This window comes from Hyperolius riggenbachi, chromosome 5 (assembly GCF_040937935.1).
Source record: "Hyperolius riggenbachi isolate aHypRig1 chromosome 5, aHypRig1.pri, whole genome shotgun sequence".
Taxonomy (NCBI): domain Eukaryota; kingdom Metazoa; phylum Chordata; class Amphibia; order Anura; family Hyperoliidae; genus Hyperolius; species Hyperolius riggenbachi.
The window spans coordinates 300363338-300379773 of record NC_090650.1 but is presented as its reverse complement, the minus strand read 5'-3'; the positions used below and the strand labels follow the sequence as shown (position 1 = coordinate 300379773).

At 43.2% G+C, this 16436-nt stretch overlaps 1 protein-coding gene across 3 annotated transcripts in view; it reads left to right on the top strand.

The window, feature by feature from the left end:
• The window catches only part of LOC137518797 (cadherin-7), a 370823-nt gene that overhangs the window by 229032 nt on the left and 125355 nt on the right, over nt 1–16436 (top strand). For 2 of the 3 annotated variants that reach the window (XM_068237112.1, XM_068237113.1), the window contains exon 5: nt 8510–8677. In XM_068237112.1, coding sequence (XP_068093213.1) covers nt 8510–8677 — 168 coding nt within the window. Of the gene's footprint in view, nt 1–203; nt 240–8509; nt 8678–16436 lie in introns of those variants that run through there. The other variant, XM_068237114.1, reaches the window with a different exon arrangement.

Genomic DNA, 16436 nt, shown 5'->3' with positions numbered 1-16436 from the left:
AGGCAAATGTTTGATTTCATGATGGCAGCCATCTTTTTGGTTGAAAGGAGGTGACAGGGAGCATGAGACACAGTTCCAACTGTCCTGTGTCCTGAGCACCTCTCCCAGTTGCTAGGCAATGTGAATAACAACATATGAAATCCCATCATGCTCTGCACAGCATCAGGGGAAAAAAGCCCTGGCTTTTTTTCTTTGATGGGTGGAGAGTAGCTAAAAATGCAGCTACAAATTATGCTTTGGTAAGAAAAACAAAGTTCTGTTGCTGTGAAACTGTTAAAGAAACACAAAGCCTTTTTTCAGTTCTGCTGAGTAGATTTTTAGTCTGGAGGTTCACTTTAACCTTTCTAGGCGCAACCTGAAAACTGATCTCTTCAGGCAAACATGACAAATGACCACCACTTTAGACTGTAAGGCCAATTGCCCAGGACTCTCTTTCCCTTGTGCCGCATATTGCTGTGTAATGCATCTTCCACCTTTATGTAAAAAATCTGTCATTAATTTGTTCACTGCGTCAGCTGTAATCCACCATTGTCGGGCCTGTTAACTGTTATATTGTTCATATTGTATTATTATACTCACTCCTGAAACCACACACGCACCTGAAACCAATGAAAATCACTGTGACTCTGACCTGAAGAAGTGTGTAAGACCCGCAACAGGCATTGTCTTTATAATTGTCAAACACGTCAAATTCACTGTCTGTGAACTATGGTCAATGAGGCAGCAAAATAAAATGATTGCACAACTACATGTGTAGGGCTCTGTCTACCTGAAATATTTATATATGTATAATCTGCAATTGAACTTGAAAATTCTTGCATGAAACATAGAATGCTATTGTTACTTTAATATCCACCTGTTCACACTCTGTAAAAAAATATAATGTTCCAAACATTGTCTCGGATTTCTAAGTGCATTACTTTTACATTCACACCTGGACAAAGTGCTCTACCATTTTCATGTCAAGAGGCTTTTAGTATGGTCACATTTTGTTTTTCATGTTGCTTGGCTAATGCAGCTATGGTTACTGCATATTTTGGGTATGCTTAGTCTATCGTATATTTAAGTTTGCATAAAAATGGTTCCAGTCCAAATATTTAATACCCAGCTTTAGCCATTTTTTTTATACATGTTGGTTGTGTAAAGAAAGTTTGGAATTACTGTCAACTGTTTGTTTTTGCCATTTGTGTTATATGCGGGAAAAGGACATCAAGTAAGAGACATTTCTCTAATGGGACACAAACTAATATACACATATGGCAGGAAAAAAGTGTCACTCTGCATTTGTACCAAGATCCCTCTCATTTCTTGTCCACTTTCATACATGTAAGAAAAATGGGAAATGAGGGTAACCCAACACCAGCCTAGACTGTAAAATCTTAATGGGGTTTTAATAATATCTTGTACTATATAGACTTTAAAACCAGTTTGAGTTCACAGTCACCCTTAACTTAAGGGAAAACAATGGGACATGTGCCTATATGGTTCACAAAATCAATATTCAAGTGTAAGCTACATGACAAAATGTATTATTGCTGTAGAGTTAAACCCCTAAGAATAATATGACAATAACACTATAGTGCCACAAGGGTAGCCACAGCAAGCAGGGCTCTGGCCTCATTTCCCCTCTTTCTTCTCACTTTGTTTGCTCAAAAGACTCACATTTTTCCCCCATGTTCCACAGCCACTGTGCGGGCCTCAATTGCCCGGCAACCAGAGAAATTTGCCTCCCTTAGGCTTTGAGACATTGGTGTCCCCAGCTGCTGTACATGAGTCTCCCACAGCCACAGCATGAGAGAGATGGGGACATCTGACCTTGGCATCCAAGCAGCCAAACCCCCATCACGTGGACTATTGTTGCCCAGGAGACCATAACACCAAGACAGGGCATGAGGGCTGCTCCATGGCCAGGGAGGCCTGCCTGTCTTCACTCATCCAGCTGCTGTGAAGGCTGCTCAACCACTGTGGCCATGGGTAGCCAGTTGCCACTGCTCCTCAGATGGAGGTCCCTAACATGGGGCAGATCAGCTGAACATGGCCACCATCCACATGGTCAGGACTGCAACAACGGGCATCACCGCATGAGCCAGCTGCCATCCCTGATCCTCTGCAGGCTGGTCTACTAAAAGCCACTGCTCCAAGTTCAGGGAGCCACCTCCAGCTTGTTCTCCAACGCCACTGCCAAGAACCCAAATAAATATGTAATTATGTAACCCAGGCCACATTCTTAAAGGCTCCTTCACTCTCAGTTGGGGATCACTGCCACCAACCTGCTGGGCACCAGGGGTGACCTGCAGCCCTCAGGCCTCCCATCCAGCCTAGGCAATGGGGGGATTCTAGAAGAGGCCGCACAACCTAGGCCCCACAGTTGCATCTGCTGCTGCTGGAGGGGTGCTAGAGATTCCACTATTGCCAAGGTGAGCCTATTTCCACTGCTGTGTCCCCAGGGTAGCCAGGCAGTATAACAAGTCACCACTGCTAACATAAACAACAGGCTGTAAACTCCTAGGATCCATCTGCCACTACCACATAAGGCCAGGCCAGGACATTAACCAGGACACAAGCCTGGACTTTAAAACCAACCAGGTTCTGCTGCAACATCAAGGGGGTCTCATTTTTCTAATTTTCTTTCTCTCTTTTTGTCTTCTCTCTCTCTCTGTCCCCTCCCAGGGTCAGACTACGGGGCATCTGATTCATTTATCGCTACAGAGCGTTTTAGTGCCATAGAAGGCAGCGGATTGCCCCTCTGTCCTCTCCTTGACCATATTTTACTATCTTCTATCTATACCTAATCTTGTAATGTCTATTTATACTGTTTGCTTAATGCACCATACTGTCTGTTACTGTTCCACTGTATGTTACTGTACTGCAACATGCGACTGTACCACTGTATGTTACTGTACCACCATGGACCCTGTAATGCCAATACCAATCCGTGTTCAACCCCTGTTGTGCTTGATGAAATAAACCTAATTCTGGATCCGATGATCTGATAATGCATTTAATTGATGTATTAACCAACCTATACGGAACTCAGCTACCTACTTATTCCCTTCCCATTCCCTTATTATATCTCTTCCAGTTACCACAGTATAAACTTGCTGATTTAAAAACAAGTAATCATACTGACCCTCAAGTCTTTATAAATGCACACTGTCATGTGTTTAGCTATCTCCAGGGCTGTGCTGCAGTTTGCAGCCATTTGCTTAATAATGGCCCCCATTACCCCTACCATTGCATGGTGCCCAGTGCATAAAGGGATCCAGTCCTGTACAAGTTGCAGAGCAGTGTCAGCATCATACATTACCTTGGTCCAGCAAAGTGACATATCTTACTACTCTCTTTACTGTAGCCCCCGTACAGCCTATTCCCTTGAATAGGCTGTACGGGGGCTAGCCAAAAGTGTGGTTGGCTAGTCACAGTAGTCCTTATGATCAAAGAAAAAATGAGTTTTGTTACAAAACAATAACTTTGTTACTTTGATTTAATTACAGCTGCAACATAAAATCATAACTAGTGCTACTGAGATTCTTGCAATTATAACTGAAGCATATACAGGCTCTTCTCAAAAATTTTGCATATTGTGATAAAGTTCATTATTTTCAAGCCTTTTATTGTTTTAATATTGATGATTTTGGCATATAGCTCATGAAAACCCAAATTTCCTATCTCAAGAAATTAGCATATTTCATCCGACCAATAAAAAAAAAGTGTTTTTAAATCAAAAAAGTCAACCTTCAAACAATTATGTTCAGTTATGCACTCAATACTTGGTCGGGAATCCTTTTGCAGAAATGACTGCTTCAATGCGGCGTGGCATGGAGGCAATCAGCCTGTGGCACTGCCAGGTGTTATGGAGGCCCAGGATGCTTCGATCATGGCCTTAAGCTCATCCAGAGTGTTGGGTCTTGCGTTTCTCAACTTTCTCTTCACAATATCCCACAGATTCTCTATGGGGTTCAGGTCAGGAGAGTTGGCAGGCCAATTGAGCACAGTAATACCATGGTCAGTAAACCATTTACCAGTGGTTTTGGCACTGTGAGCAGGTGCCAGGTCGTGCTGAAAAATGAAATCTTCATCTCCATAAAGCTTTTTAGCAGTTGCAAAAGGATTCCCGACCAAGTATTGAGTGAATAACTGAACATAATTATTTGAAGGTTGACTTTTTTTGTTTTAAAAACACTTTGCTTTTATTGATCGGATGAAATATGCTAATTTTTTGAGATAGGAAATTTGGATTTTCATGATCTGTATGCCAAAATCATCAATATTAAAACAATAAAAGGCTTGAACTACTTCAGTTGTGTGTATTTGAATCTAAAATATATGAAAGTCTAATGTTTATCAGTACATTACAGAAAATAATGAACTTTATCACAATATGCTAATTTTTTGAGAAGATCCTGTACAAAATGCAAAGTTTGTAGTTAGTTTTCATTTTTGGAAGAATTTTAATCTTGTGTATACTTAAAAATGTCCAATTAAGATAACTGTGCTCAAAAAATGAGCACACACTTTGAAACTGCTGCCTGTTGTTTGAGAAGCAAGACTGCAGTTAAACAGAGTTTGTATAATACAAATAATGCTGTCTCCTACCATTATATATGTTTTGTATGGACTGTGTTATCACTAGAGGTAAATCATATCAGAGTGCAGAGGGAAGTTTGTGAACTGTTAAGGTGGGCATACATCCGACAGCTGGGTAACTAATCGACCATTAAATTATTATAATCAAATCATATGAAAATTGGTGCCACCTAGAGCATGCCCGATCGACGGTGCCACTAACATTGGCCCGAGATTGGTTGCATGTATTGATCGGACATACTGCAAGATGTAGGACCAACATGCTTGATTAAGTGTGCAGTGGTAGCTGCGTGCAATATCAAGCTGAGCAGTGAATGCAGCAGAACACCCGGGACTGTCCCCTCATTGTAAAATGTACCCCGTGCAGTATACTTTACCTGTCAGTAGCCGCCACTGGCTCCATCTATGGACTCTTCCGCACATACACCCACCCACATGGTTGCCGGTGTATATGCGGGAGTGTGTGTGATGTCAAACACATGCTCATGTTATGCCGACAACCGTGTATGTGTGGAAGAGTCTGGGAACAGAGACAGCAGCAGACACCAACAGGTAAAGTATACTGCATGGGGCACCTGGTGGGGTACATTTTACATTAGGGGGACAGCGCAGGGGCGGCGAGGTGGCAAATGCGGTATTACAACAAGGCTGATGCCCAAGGGATTTCATGCTGAAAGTAATCGGGAATCGGCCTTTGGTGTATGTGCAGGCAACAGGTTTTTCTCTTTTATGATTTGATAAGAGAGAGATCTGTCTCTTGGTTGATGATCTGATGTATGGGCACCATTAGAGTAGAGCAGCTATCCAGAGCTTGTCTAATGGGTGGACATTTGAGCTCAACAAGGGACATTTCTATGAAGTTTAGAGGATTGCTAATTGGTCCCTTAGGAGATTCCACACTCCTTCACAAAACATACTACCACCTGTGTATAGTTGTTTGCAAGGAAATCACCAGAAATGCTCTCTGTTTAGTTATTCTGTATTTGGTGTTGCTTTGAAGCACACATCTGTGCATGTCTTCCCTCAATAATTACAATGAATTTCCTATTCCAGCAGAGTTGTTTAGAAAGTGTAATTGTAAGAAGTTACAAAAACACTTACCAGGCTGGTTGTTTAATTAGACTCACTTTCTGTATAATTATGATGTGTAAAAATATTCAATCTTCTTGTTTTATCACATTTTCACAAAATGATGGCAGATTTTCATTTTGTATCAATTACATTTTTTTGGGGGGAAAACAATATATTTGTTGTTCTAAGAAAAAGACACCGAGAGCCCAATATGGTGTAGTATGCTCGGAACAATAGTGAATAATGTAATGTGAGAAGGTTATACTCACAAACAAGGGTTACCGCTGAGGCAACCACTGTGAATGCAGGTGAGGAGATTAGACCTGTCCTCACTCAGGGTTAAGAAGTAGCTCTCTGTAGATAGAAGAAAGGTAGGGGAGGCAGTGGTGGACTTACCTCAGAAAGCAGACTAGACTACTTGTCTGACATAAATAAACACGTTATTAGTACCCCAATAGATGCAACGCGTTTCGCAGGACCAAGCCCGCTTCATCAGGCAATAAAACAGGGGACAAACAGTAGCTTTCAGGTAGCACATATAGCGCCTCTGTGAAATCAAAGTCATATTTTTTGTTCTGTTAAAACTTTAAAAGAACAGAAATGAAACCGAAAGCCCAATGTGGTGTAGTATGTCAAAGTAAACAGAAAAATAGTGTAAATTAATGGTAATGTACTCACAAATGTGGGTTACCACAAAGGCAACCACTGGACCGGCAGGTGGGGAGAATTATAACCTGACCCCACTCAGGTAATAAAAAGTCGCTCTCCGTAGAGAAAAGAAAATGGGGATACACCCCTCCACAAAGGGTGGATTAGATCAGCAGTAAACAAGATTAACAGAGGCGCCAACAAGGATAAAATAATTAAAATCCGTTTAAAAGGAGGGAAGCAGGTGGACTCACCTCCCTCAGGTAAAAAATGACCAGCAAATGAGCCGTTATAAAGTAACAGTAATATTTATTGGAAACTCTCCAGGTATGCTCTGTTAATCTTGTTTACTTCTGTTAAAACTTGTTTTATCACCAAAATGTATGAATAACACCACACACATGTGGGGGTTCTCTGATAATTGAAAAAGAGTGTGGTTCTTTACAATTAAGGGGCGTGTTAGTAAAAACCTCAAACAGGCTGCTCATAAGAAAAGTGTTATTACTTTTGTAGAAATTAGAAGAGATTAAACGGCCATACTTTTACACAGGACCACCATTTTTTTCTGAATTGCCCGCCCCTCAGTTAAGGCACACCTGAACTGAAAATAAACTAATGAGGTTAATCAATCATACGTATAGTTCTACTTATAAATAGGAGTTCCTTGCAGTTCATCAGTCATATTATTGCATTTTAAAGCTAAAAAAGTAAGAACAAAGTTTTTATCATCTGAGCAGATATAGGAAGGTGCAATAATCAGCACACTGGGTAAATAAATCATTTTGGGCTATAAATATGACATGGGTTACAGATGTGGGCAGAATACAAAAAGGATAAAAGCGCAGGAATCATATAGAATATATATGTTGCTTAATACTTGAGTGACAAAAAGTAAAATCCTAAATGTCACGTAAATAAGGATTATGAAATGAAGGAAGTTGTGTAGAATGAAGTTTGGCAACAGCTGACCCTGACTTAAACAGTTGATGCCAGTGTACTTGAGGTACTACTGTGTTTAGGAATAACATTAGGATGAAAACTCACATAACACTAAGACAGCTCACTACAGAACTAAACAACCAGATTCTGACTGTGTATTGGGAGGTCTGGTTCACCAGGATGCAGGGGAAGGTAAGTAGCGATGGGGGAAACAATGGGTGTGTGGTTCAAGAGGCTTCCAGGGAACTGCTTCTGTAGTGAGTAAAGTGTGGTATACGGAGATAAGAGAATACGTGAGGGTCATTAATTATCAGAGGCTTAGGGAAGGTGATCTAAGTAGAAGAAGAAGAAGATCATTTAGGGGAGACAAGTTGAAAAGTTCAAAAAATTATGTCAGTTGAGTGTATGAGTGATAAGATTTACCAATAACCACCTATTATTTATGAATGTGGAGTTTTTTTTCTTCAGTATTTATTAAAATTGTTATTAACCTCCTTGCCGGTCTAAAAAATCCGGCAAGGAGGCAGCGCCGCACATTTTTTTAAATTTCTTTTTTTAAATCATGTAGCGAGCCAAGGGCTCGCTACATGATAGCCGCTAAGCGGCGGCATCCCCCCACCCACTCCGATCGCCTTCGGCGATCAGAGTATGCAGGGAATCCCGTTGAGAACGGGATTTCCTGCAGGGCTTCCCCGGTAGCCATGGCGACGGGGCGGGATGACGTCACCGACGTCATGGACGTCGGGACGTCATAGGGAATCCCGATCCGCCCCTCAACGCTGCCTGGCACTGATTGGCCAGGCAGCGCAGGGCTCTGGGGCGGGGGGGAGCGACTTGGCGCGGCGGATTGCGGCGGATCGGCGGCGAGCGGCGGCGATCGGAAGTTACAAGCAGCTAGCAAAGTGCTAGCTGCTTGTAACAAAAAAAAATTATGCAAATCGGCCCAGCGGGGCCTGAGATATCCTCCTGCGCAGGTTACCCCGAGCTGAGCTCGGGATAACCGGCAAGGAGGTTAACAAAAACATTTTAAAGTACAACAATGCTTCTGTTGTCACAAGAACTGTTCACTGTTTTTGATAACGGTTTAAAAATAAAAAGACTTTATGGTGCAGCTCTCCTCCATTCATCCAATAAGAGGTATTACTAGGTCAACTATTGTTATCATTCTATTTTGAGTAGATTTAAACTCAGGACATCCATTAAAATAATTTTATTAAAAAAAAACCACCCCTTTAATTGTATTGTATTATTTCTCTCCTTATAGGGATTATCCGAACAGCTTTACCCAATATGGACAGAGAAGCCAAAGACCAGTACCTTCTTGTAATACAGGCAAAGGATATGGTTGGATTGATGGGAGGATTATCAGGCACAACATCGGTGACAGTAACACTAACAGATGTCAACGACAATCCACCAAGATTTCCCAGAAGTAAGTTATTATAGTAGAGCATATTTTATTCAACCAAGGAAAACAAATTAATAATAAGAAAACTCAGTTGGACACCATTTGTGATTGAAATTGTGTTTCTCAAAGTTATTATTTTTTTGTACGTCCATATAAAAGACCGTGTTACCAAGTTCCCTCTTTTGTACCCATTGTTTACACTGATCATCCAAAACATATAACCCAACTTCTCAGTAATGTGTAGTCTCTTTTGAGCTCGCAAACAGTTCTGACCCTCTGAGACTTGGACATCAAGCGTCTTCTATCAAGAAATTATCAGCAGATTATTTAAAGCAACCCTGAACTGAAAATGAACGCATTAGATAATGAATGGCATATATTGTACTAATGATTTGTTTTGAGACTTATCATAATTCTAAACAGCAGTCATGACAACCTTATGTAAAACCTGTTTCATATAAATACAAAACAAACTGAAGTAATGACCCTTTAAACTTTACAGCACTAAAATCTTAAAAGGAACACTATCATACCTAAAATGATAATGTACAAATAATGTCTAAGTAGCTGTGTAAACATTTTCCTACTTTTCATGTTAAATATCCGAGGCAAAAGCTTTAATTCAATGTGTGTATGATTTAGCTCTATTGGAACAAATCATTCTCAACAAAAGGGGTGTCTACTTCAATGCACAGCCAGTAAAAAAAGTATGAAAAACTGTTGTGTCACGGACAATTACAAATGTTTATAACAAGTTACATTTCCTCTGCTCTCTTCAAACACTTCAGTCAGAGACACAGAAATCAGGCAGCTGCAGCTGCTGAAAGCTCTCTCTCTCTCTCACACAGGATGCACTGTGACAAAGATCCCCCTCCACTCATGGTTCATTCTGCCATCAAATTTGAGCAGTCTTTCCATCAGTTAAGAGTGAAAGGAATTTGATACAGTAAACAAAAGAGATAAGCAAGTGAAATGTATATATCCTTATTTACCAGCCCTTCATGAACTCTCTGAATCCCAGATTAAAAAAAAAAAAACAAAACCTGATAATCAACAGTGTTCCTTTAACAGCATTGTTTCCTAAAACAGATAAGAGAGTTTTGTCTTCTAGTTACTTTTCAGAACATTGACTGAATCTGACATTCTGTTTGATTGCCTTATTTGCATGGATAACACAACTGTTTTTAACACTTGCTGTACAGGAAACAGAAAGGAATTTCAGGCAATTTCTTGGTATTATCTATATTTATCTTTCCTGTCACATTCCAGTTCAGGTATCCTGTAAATAAGCTTACTGTATGCCCAATGTGTATGCCCAAGGAATTTTGGATTGAGTTTCCACCCCTTCCCCTATCAGGTAACTGCTCCCACTGGATTACTGTCATCTGCAGTTATGTGACACAGATGACAAAACTATGTTGAAATTAGAAAAAAAAAGTTTGGGGCAAAGAAAATTACAATTTCATCTACAGTTGGAGAGATGTCAGGAGGAATAGTTTTAAACGTGAAGGGGGAATCAATTTAATCAAACATCACTTTAACCCAAGTTGAATTTCACATTTCTGTGACAAAATGTTATCCAGGACAGATGAACAGATGATACGTTGTGGTGGGCAGGTGCACTTAAGAGTTATCTGCATATAAATAGTATTGGAGACAGACGCATATCTGGAAGGGTGCAGGCATGGCACGTGCCCCAGGCACCCTCCCTCTTCAAACAACAGGGGAGACACAGTGCTGCTGACAGCATTCCTGAGTCTAAGGGAGTAACAATCATCCAGCAGCCTGACCGTCTCAGTCTTTGTCATATATCTACATTAGAAGCTATTGAGAGGTGAGCTCCGAACTTTTCTCTCTCTTCCTACCACAGATCATGTCTCAGTCCCCTGAGATAGAAGTAGATGCTTTTGGTCAGGAGGTTACAGGATCTCCCATTCATTCCTCTCTCTGGCACTCACTCATTCCTCAGCCTTATCTCAATGTGCTTATGTGATGAGGTAACGTACAAGTGTATACACAAACAGCAGTACGTAAAGCGTAGTCAGGATAAGGCTGTAGTCATACACAAAGTCAGAGGTATCAAGGTACAGATTAGCAAGGCAATATCGTAATCAATAAACAGGCAAGGTCATACACATAAGTCAGATGTCAGTCGTATTGTAAGGATCAGGCAATAACGAAGTCAGGGCCAGGACGAGTCGAACATGTGTATTAGATGGCAGTGGTACAGAAGTACAAGACAAGAGCGAGGTCAAGAGGCAGGCAAGAGGTCAGTACACAGATAAATATACAATAAGATGTTACTTTAAAATATTACGATAATATATAATGTAATTACAAAAAGCAAGACTGACTAACTAGAGTACATATACAGTGGGTTGCAAAAGTATTCGACCCCCTTGAAGTTTTCCACATTTTGTCACATTACTGCCACAAACATGCATCAATTTTATTGGAATTCCACGTGAAAGACCAATACAAAGGGGTGTACATGTGAGAAGTGGGTCGAAAATCATACATGATTCCAAACATTTTTTACAAATAAATAACTGCAAAGTGGGGTGTGCGTAATTATTCGGCCCCCTGAGTCAATACTTTGTAGAACCACCTTTTGCTGCAATTACAGCTGCCAGTCTTTTAGGGTATGTCTCTACTAGCTTTGCACATCTAGAGACTGAAATCCTTGCCCATTCTTCTTTGCAAAACAGCTCCAGCTCAGTCAGATTAGATGGACAGCGTTTGTGAACAGCAGTTTTCAGATCTTGCCGCAGATTCTCGATTGGATTTAGATCTGGATTTTGACTGGGCCATTCTAACAAATAGATATGTTTTGTTTTAAACCATTCCATTGTTGCCCTGGCTTTATGTTTATGGTCATTGTCCTGCTGGAAGGTGAACCTCCGCCCCAGTCTCAAGTCTTTTGCAGTCTCCAAGAGGTTTTCTTCCAAGTTTGCCCTGTATTTGGCTCCATCCATCTTCCCATCAACTCTGACCAGCTTCCCTGTCCCTGCTGAAGAGATGCACCCCCCGAGCATGAGGCTGCCTCCACCATATTTGACAGTGGGGATGGTGTGTTCAGAGTGATGTGCAGTGTTAGTTTTCTGCCACACATAGCGTTTTGCATTTTGGCCCAAAAGTTCCATTTTGGTCTCATCTGACCAGAGCACCTTCTTCCACATGGTTGCTGTGTCCCCCACATGGCTTGTGGCAAACTGCAAACGGGACTTCTTATGCTTTCTGTTAACAATGCCTTTCTTCTTGCCACTCTTCCATAAAGGCCAACTTTGTACAGTGCATGGCTAATAGTTGTCCTATGGACAGAGTCTCCCACCTGAGCTGTAGATCTCTGCAGCTCGTCCAGAGTCACCATGGGCCTCTTGACTGCATTTCTGATCAGCGCTCTCCTTGTTCGGCCTGTGAGTTTAGGTGGATGGCCTTGTCTTGGTAGGTTTACAGTTGTGCCATACTCCTTCCATTTCTGAATGATCACTTGAACAGTGCTCCTTGGGATCTTCAAGGCTTTGGAAATCTTTTTGTAGCCTAAGCCTGCTTTAAATTTCTCAATAACTTGATCCCTGACCTGTTTTGGACCGGTCTTGTGTGTTCTTTGGACTTCACGGTGTTGTTGCTCCTAATATTCTCTTAGACAACCTCTGAGGCCCTCACAGAGCAGCTGTATTTGTACTGACATTAGATTACACACAGGTGCACTCTATTTAGTCATTGGCACTCATCAGGCAATGTCTATAGGCAACTGACTGCACTCAGATCAAAGGGGGCCGAATAATTATGCACACACCACTTTGCAGTTATTTATTTGTAAAAAATGTTTGGAATCATGTATGATTTTCGTTCCACTTCTCACGTGTACACCACTTTGTGTTGGTTTTTCAAGTGGAATTCCAATAAAATGTATTCATGATTGTGGCAGTAATGTGACAAAATGTGGAAAACGTCAAGGGGGCCAAATACTTTTGCAACCCACTGTATATTGTGCGTCTACACAATATATTAATGTAGCTCTCGAAACTCACTGACTAGGCCAAGAACCAGCAAACTGATTAGTATCAAGGCCAATGAGCAAGTGAATACTCTGGCCTTAAAGAGAACCCGAGGTGGGTTTGAAGAATGTTATCTGCATACAGAGGCTGGATCTGCCTATACAGCCCAGCCTCTGTTGCTATCCCAAACCCCACTAAGGTCCTCCTGCACTCTGCAATCCCTCATAAATCACAGCCGTGCTGTGAGGCTGTGTTTACATCTGTAGTGTCAGTCTCAGCTGCTCCCCCGCCTCCTGCATAGCTCCGGTCCCTGCCCCCGTCCCTTCCCTCCAATCAGCAGGGAGGGAAGGGATGCAGGCGGGGACTGGAGTTCTGCAGGAGGCGGGGAGAGCAGCAGACTGACACTATAGAGATAAACACAGCCAGCTCTGACAAGCTGTTTGTCAGCAGCAAGGCTGTGATTTATGAGGGAGTGCAGAGTGCAGGGGGACCTTAGGGGGGTTTGGGATAGCAACAGAGGCTGGGCTGTATAGGCAGATCCAGCCTCTGTATGCAGATAATATTCTTCAAATCCACCTCGGGTTCTCTTTAAATACCCAGGAGGCAGAGCACAAGCCCAGCCCCCAGAAATTACAGCATCTCCTGCAAAAAGGTGTCAGCTGATGACATCACTGCTGACACCCCATCAGACATGCCTCCTCAGCCTATAAAGACAGCTCTGAGCTGCGCACATCCTGCCAGAACCAACACACCAACCCACATCTATAGGGGAGCCGGGGATGCCATCATTCTGATTCACATCTACAGGGAAGCCCGGGATGTCTTTGATCAAAGAGGAAGAGGAAGATTTCTCCAGCTGCTCCAAACTATCAGAGCAGCTTGCAGAGGCCACACCAGGTAAGAAGGAGAGGATAGGAAGAAAGTAAATTTAGGATTTTGACCAGTTACTATCCAAAAAGGTGACAATTTGGTAGATGAGTTAGATAGGTTATTAAACACAAACTCAGCAAATGGTAGATACTCTACCCATGATTCTTGACAGTCTGACACAAAACAGCAGAGATACTGCTCTAGTGATTGATTAGTTCTCTCTATCTAACCATTGGTTTAAGGGTGAAACCCAGACGAAAAGGACAGCTTGATACCCAAGAGACTGCTGAAAGCACGCCAAAAACGTGAAATAAAATAAATTGAACCCCCCTGTCTGACACTATATTCTTAGGAATTCCATGTAGGCAAAATACGTGTGTAATGAATAGTTTAGCCAATTCCTGAGCTGAGGGTAGTCCAGGGAGAGGTACAAAATGTGTCATCTTACTAAAACGGTCGATAATGACCCAAATTACTGTTTTACCTCCAGAGGAGGGTAGGTCCACCACAAAATCCATCGAGAGATGGGACCAGGGTCTCGATGGAATGGGTAATGGCATAAGATGGCCCCGGGGGGGCAGCCCAGGACACCTTATTTTTGGTACAAGTGGCACAGTCTGCCACAAAAGCTTTGTAGTCCTTGTTAATAGAAGGCCACCACACATGAAAGGGCAGGAGATCTAAGGTTTTAGTTTCCCCAGGGTGCCCTGCCAATTTAGAGTCATGAAATACCTGAAGTATCTGAAGACATAAGTGCAAGGGTACAAAATCAACTCCAGGAGGTTTCTCCGGAGGGCTATCTTGTTGGTAAGACTGTAGTGACTGCAGTAGTGACAAATCTGGAAATTCTTGAGTGTGGGTAACGGCCAGAACACAATGTGTGGGCACAATCTTTTTAGGAGAAACATCCTGAGATGTTTCAGGTTCAAAGGTTCTGGATAAGGCATCAGCCTTCACATTCTTGGACCCAGGTTTTTACATAATTTCAAAATTGAAACGAAAAAAGAATAGTGCCCATCGTGTCTGCCTGGGATTAAGCCTTTTAGCCCCCTCAATGTATTCCAGATTTTTGTGATCTGTATAGACTGTAATGCCGTGCATACATGGCTCGTTTTATGCGCCGGATCGAGCCAGCGGCTGGATGCCGGAGTATCCCCGCTCGTCCGTGCATGCGCGCGGATCGATTGCCGCTCGTCCCCGCCGGCGCTTCCTTATCACTGCTCGATTCCCTGCCATTGTCCGCTGGCGGGAATTAAGCGGGCGCGGGTCGAGCGGCATGATCGGGCCAGCTGAATATTATCAGCTGGCCGGATCAGCTGGTCGATACACAGTACAGAAACGTACAGTGTATCCCCAGCATTATTGGATGAATTACTACCTCTAGCCAGTGCCTCCACTCCTCAAAAGCTATCTTGACCGCCAGCAGTTCTCGGTTACCAATGTCGTAATTGCATTCTGCTGGAGAGAATTTCTTGGAGAAAAAGGCACAGGGGTGCAACCGTTCCGGACGACCGGAAAACTGAGAGAGAACGACTCCCTCCCCCAACTCAGAAGCATCAACCTCAACAATAAAATGTAAGTTTACATCAGGGTGAGTGAGGATGGGGAGCAGAGCAAAAAGCTGTTTTCAGGTCAGAAAAAGCTTTGTATGCCTGCGGAGACCAATTGACAGGATCTGCATCCTTTTTAGTCAAGTCAGTTAGAAGGGTAAAAATTCTTAATGAATCTATGTTAGTAATTGGCAAAGCCAATAAAACGCTGAATGGCCTTGAGGCCTTTGGGTGGTGGCCAGTCCAGTACTCAGTGGCGGCTCCAGCTTCAGATTTTTGGGGGGGCTCAAAGGGAGCACAAGGGCTGGCGGGGGGGGGGTGTCAACTTGTGCCGCGCGTCGAAAAATTGGGCGTGGTCATGACGTCATGTGGGCGGGGCTAACTGTAATGTAGTTGTACCAGCTAACGTAGTTACATTAAAAAAATGAAGTAAACGCACATAATGACAGATAGCCTTTCACCAGTAAATGCACATAAGAGTCAGCTTTTCACCAGTAAATGCACATAATGACAGACAGCGTTTCCCCAGTAAATGCACATAAGAGACAACTTTTCACCAGTTCATGCACGTAATGACAGACTGCATTTCCGCAGTAAATGCACATAAGAGACAGACAGCATTTCCCCAGTAAATGCACATAAGAGACAACTTTTCACCAGTAAATGCACATAATGACAGACAGCGTTTCCCCAGTAAATGCACATAAGAGACAACTTTTCACCAGTTAATGCATGTAATGACAGACTGCATTTCCCCAGTAAATGCACATAAGAGACAACTTTTCACCAGTTCATGCACATAATGACAGACAGCATTTCCCCAGTAAATGCACATAATGACAGACAGCCAGTGTCCCCAGCATAGGTAGCCAGGTGTATAGCTGTCCCCAGTATATGTAGCCAGGCTGGTGGTGGTGGGCTGGGGGCCCCAGGGCAGCTAAGGCCTGGCTGGTGGTGGTGGGATGGGGGGCCCCAGGGCAGCTCAGGCTTGACTGTTGGTGGGCTGAGCTGAAGGTCACAGGCCTGGATGGTGGTGGTGAGCTGGGGGCCCTAGCTCAGGCCTGACTGGTGGTGGGCTGGGGGCCCCCCAGGGCAGCTCAGGCCTGGTTGGTGGTGGTGGGCTGGGGGCCCCAGGGCAGCTCAGGCCTGGTTGGTGGTGGTGGGCTGGGGGCCCCAGGGGAGCTCAGGCCTGGATGGTGGTGGGGTAGGGGCCCTAGGGAAGCTCAGGCCAGGCTGGTGGTGGTAGGCTGGGGGTCCCCCAGGGCAGCTCAGGCCTGGTTGGTGGTGGTGGGCTGGGGGCCCCAGGGCACCTCTGGCCTGGCTGGTGCGAAAAAAAATTGCCAGCTGTCCACCCACCTTCAG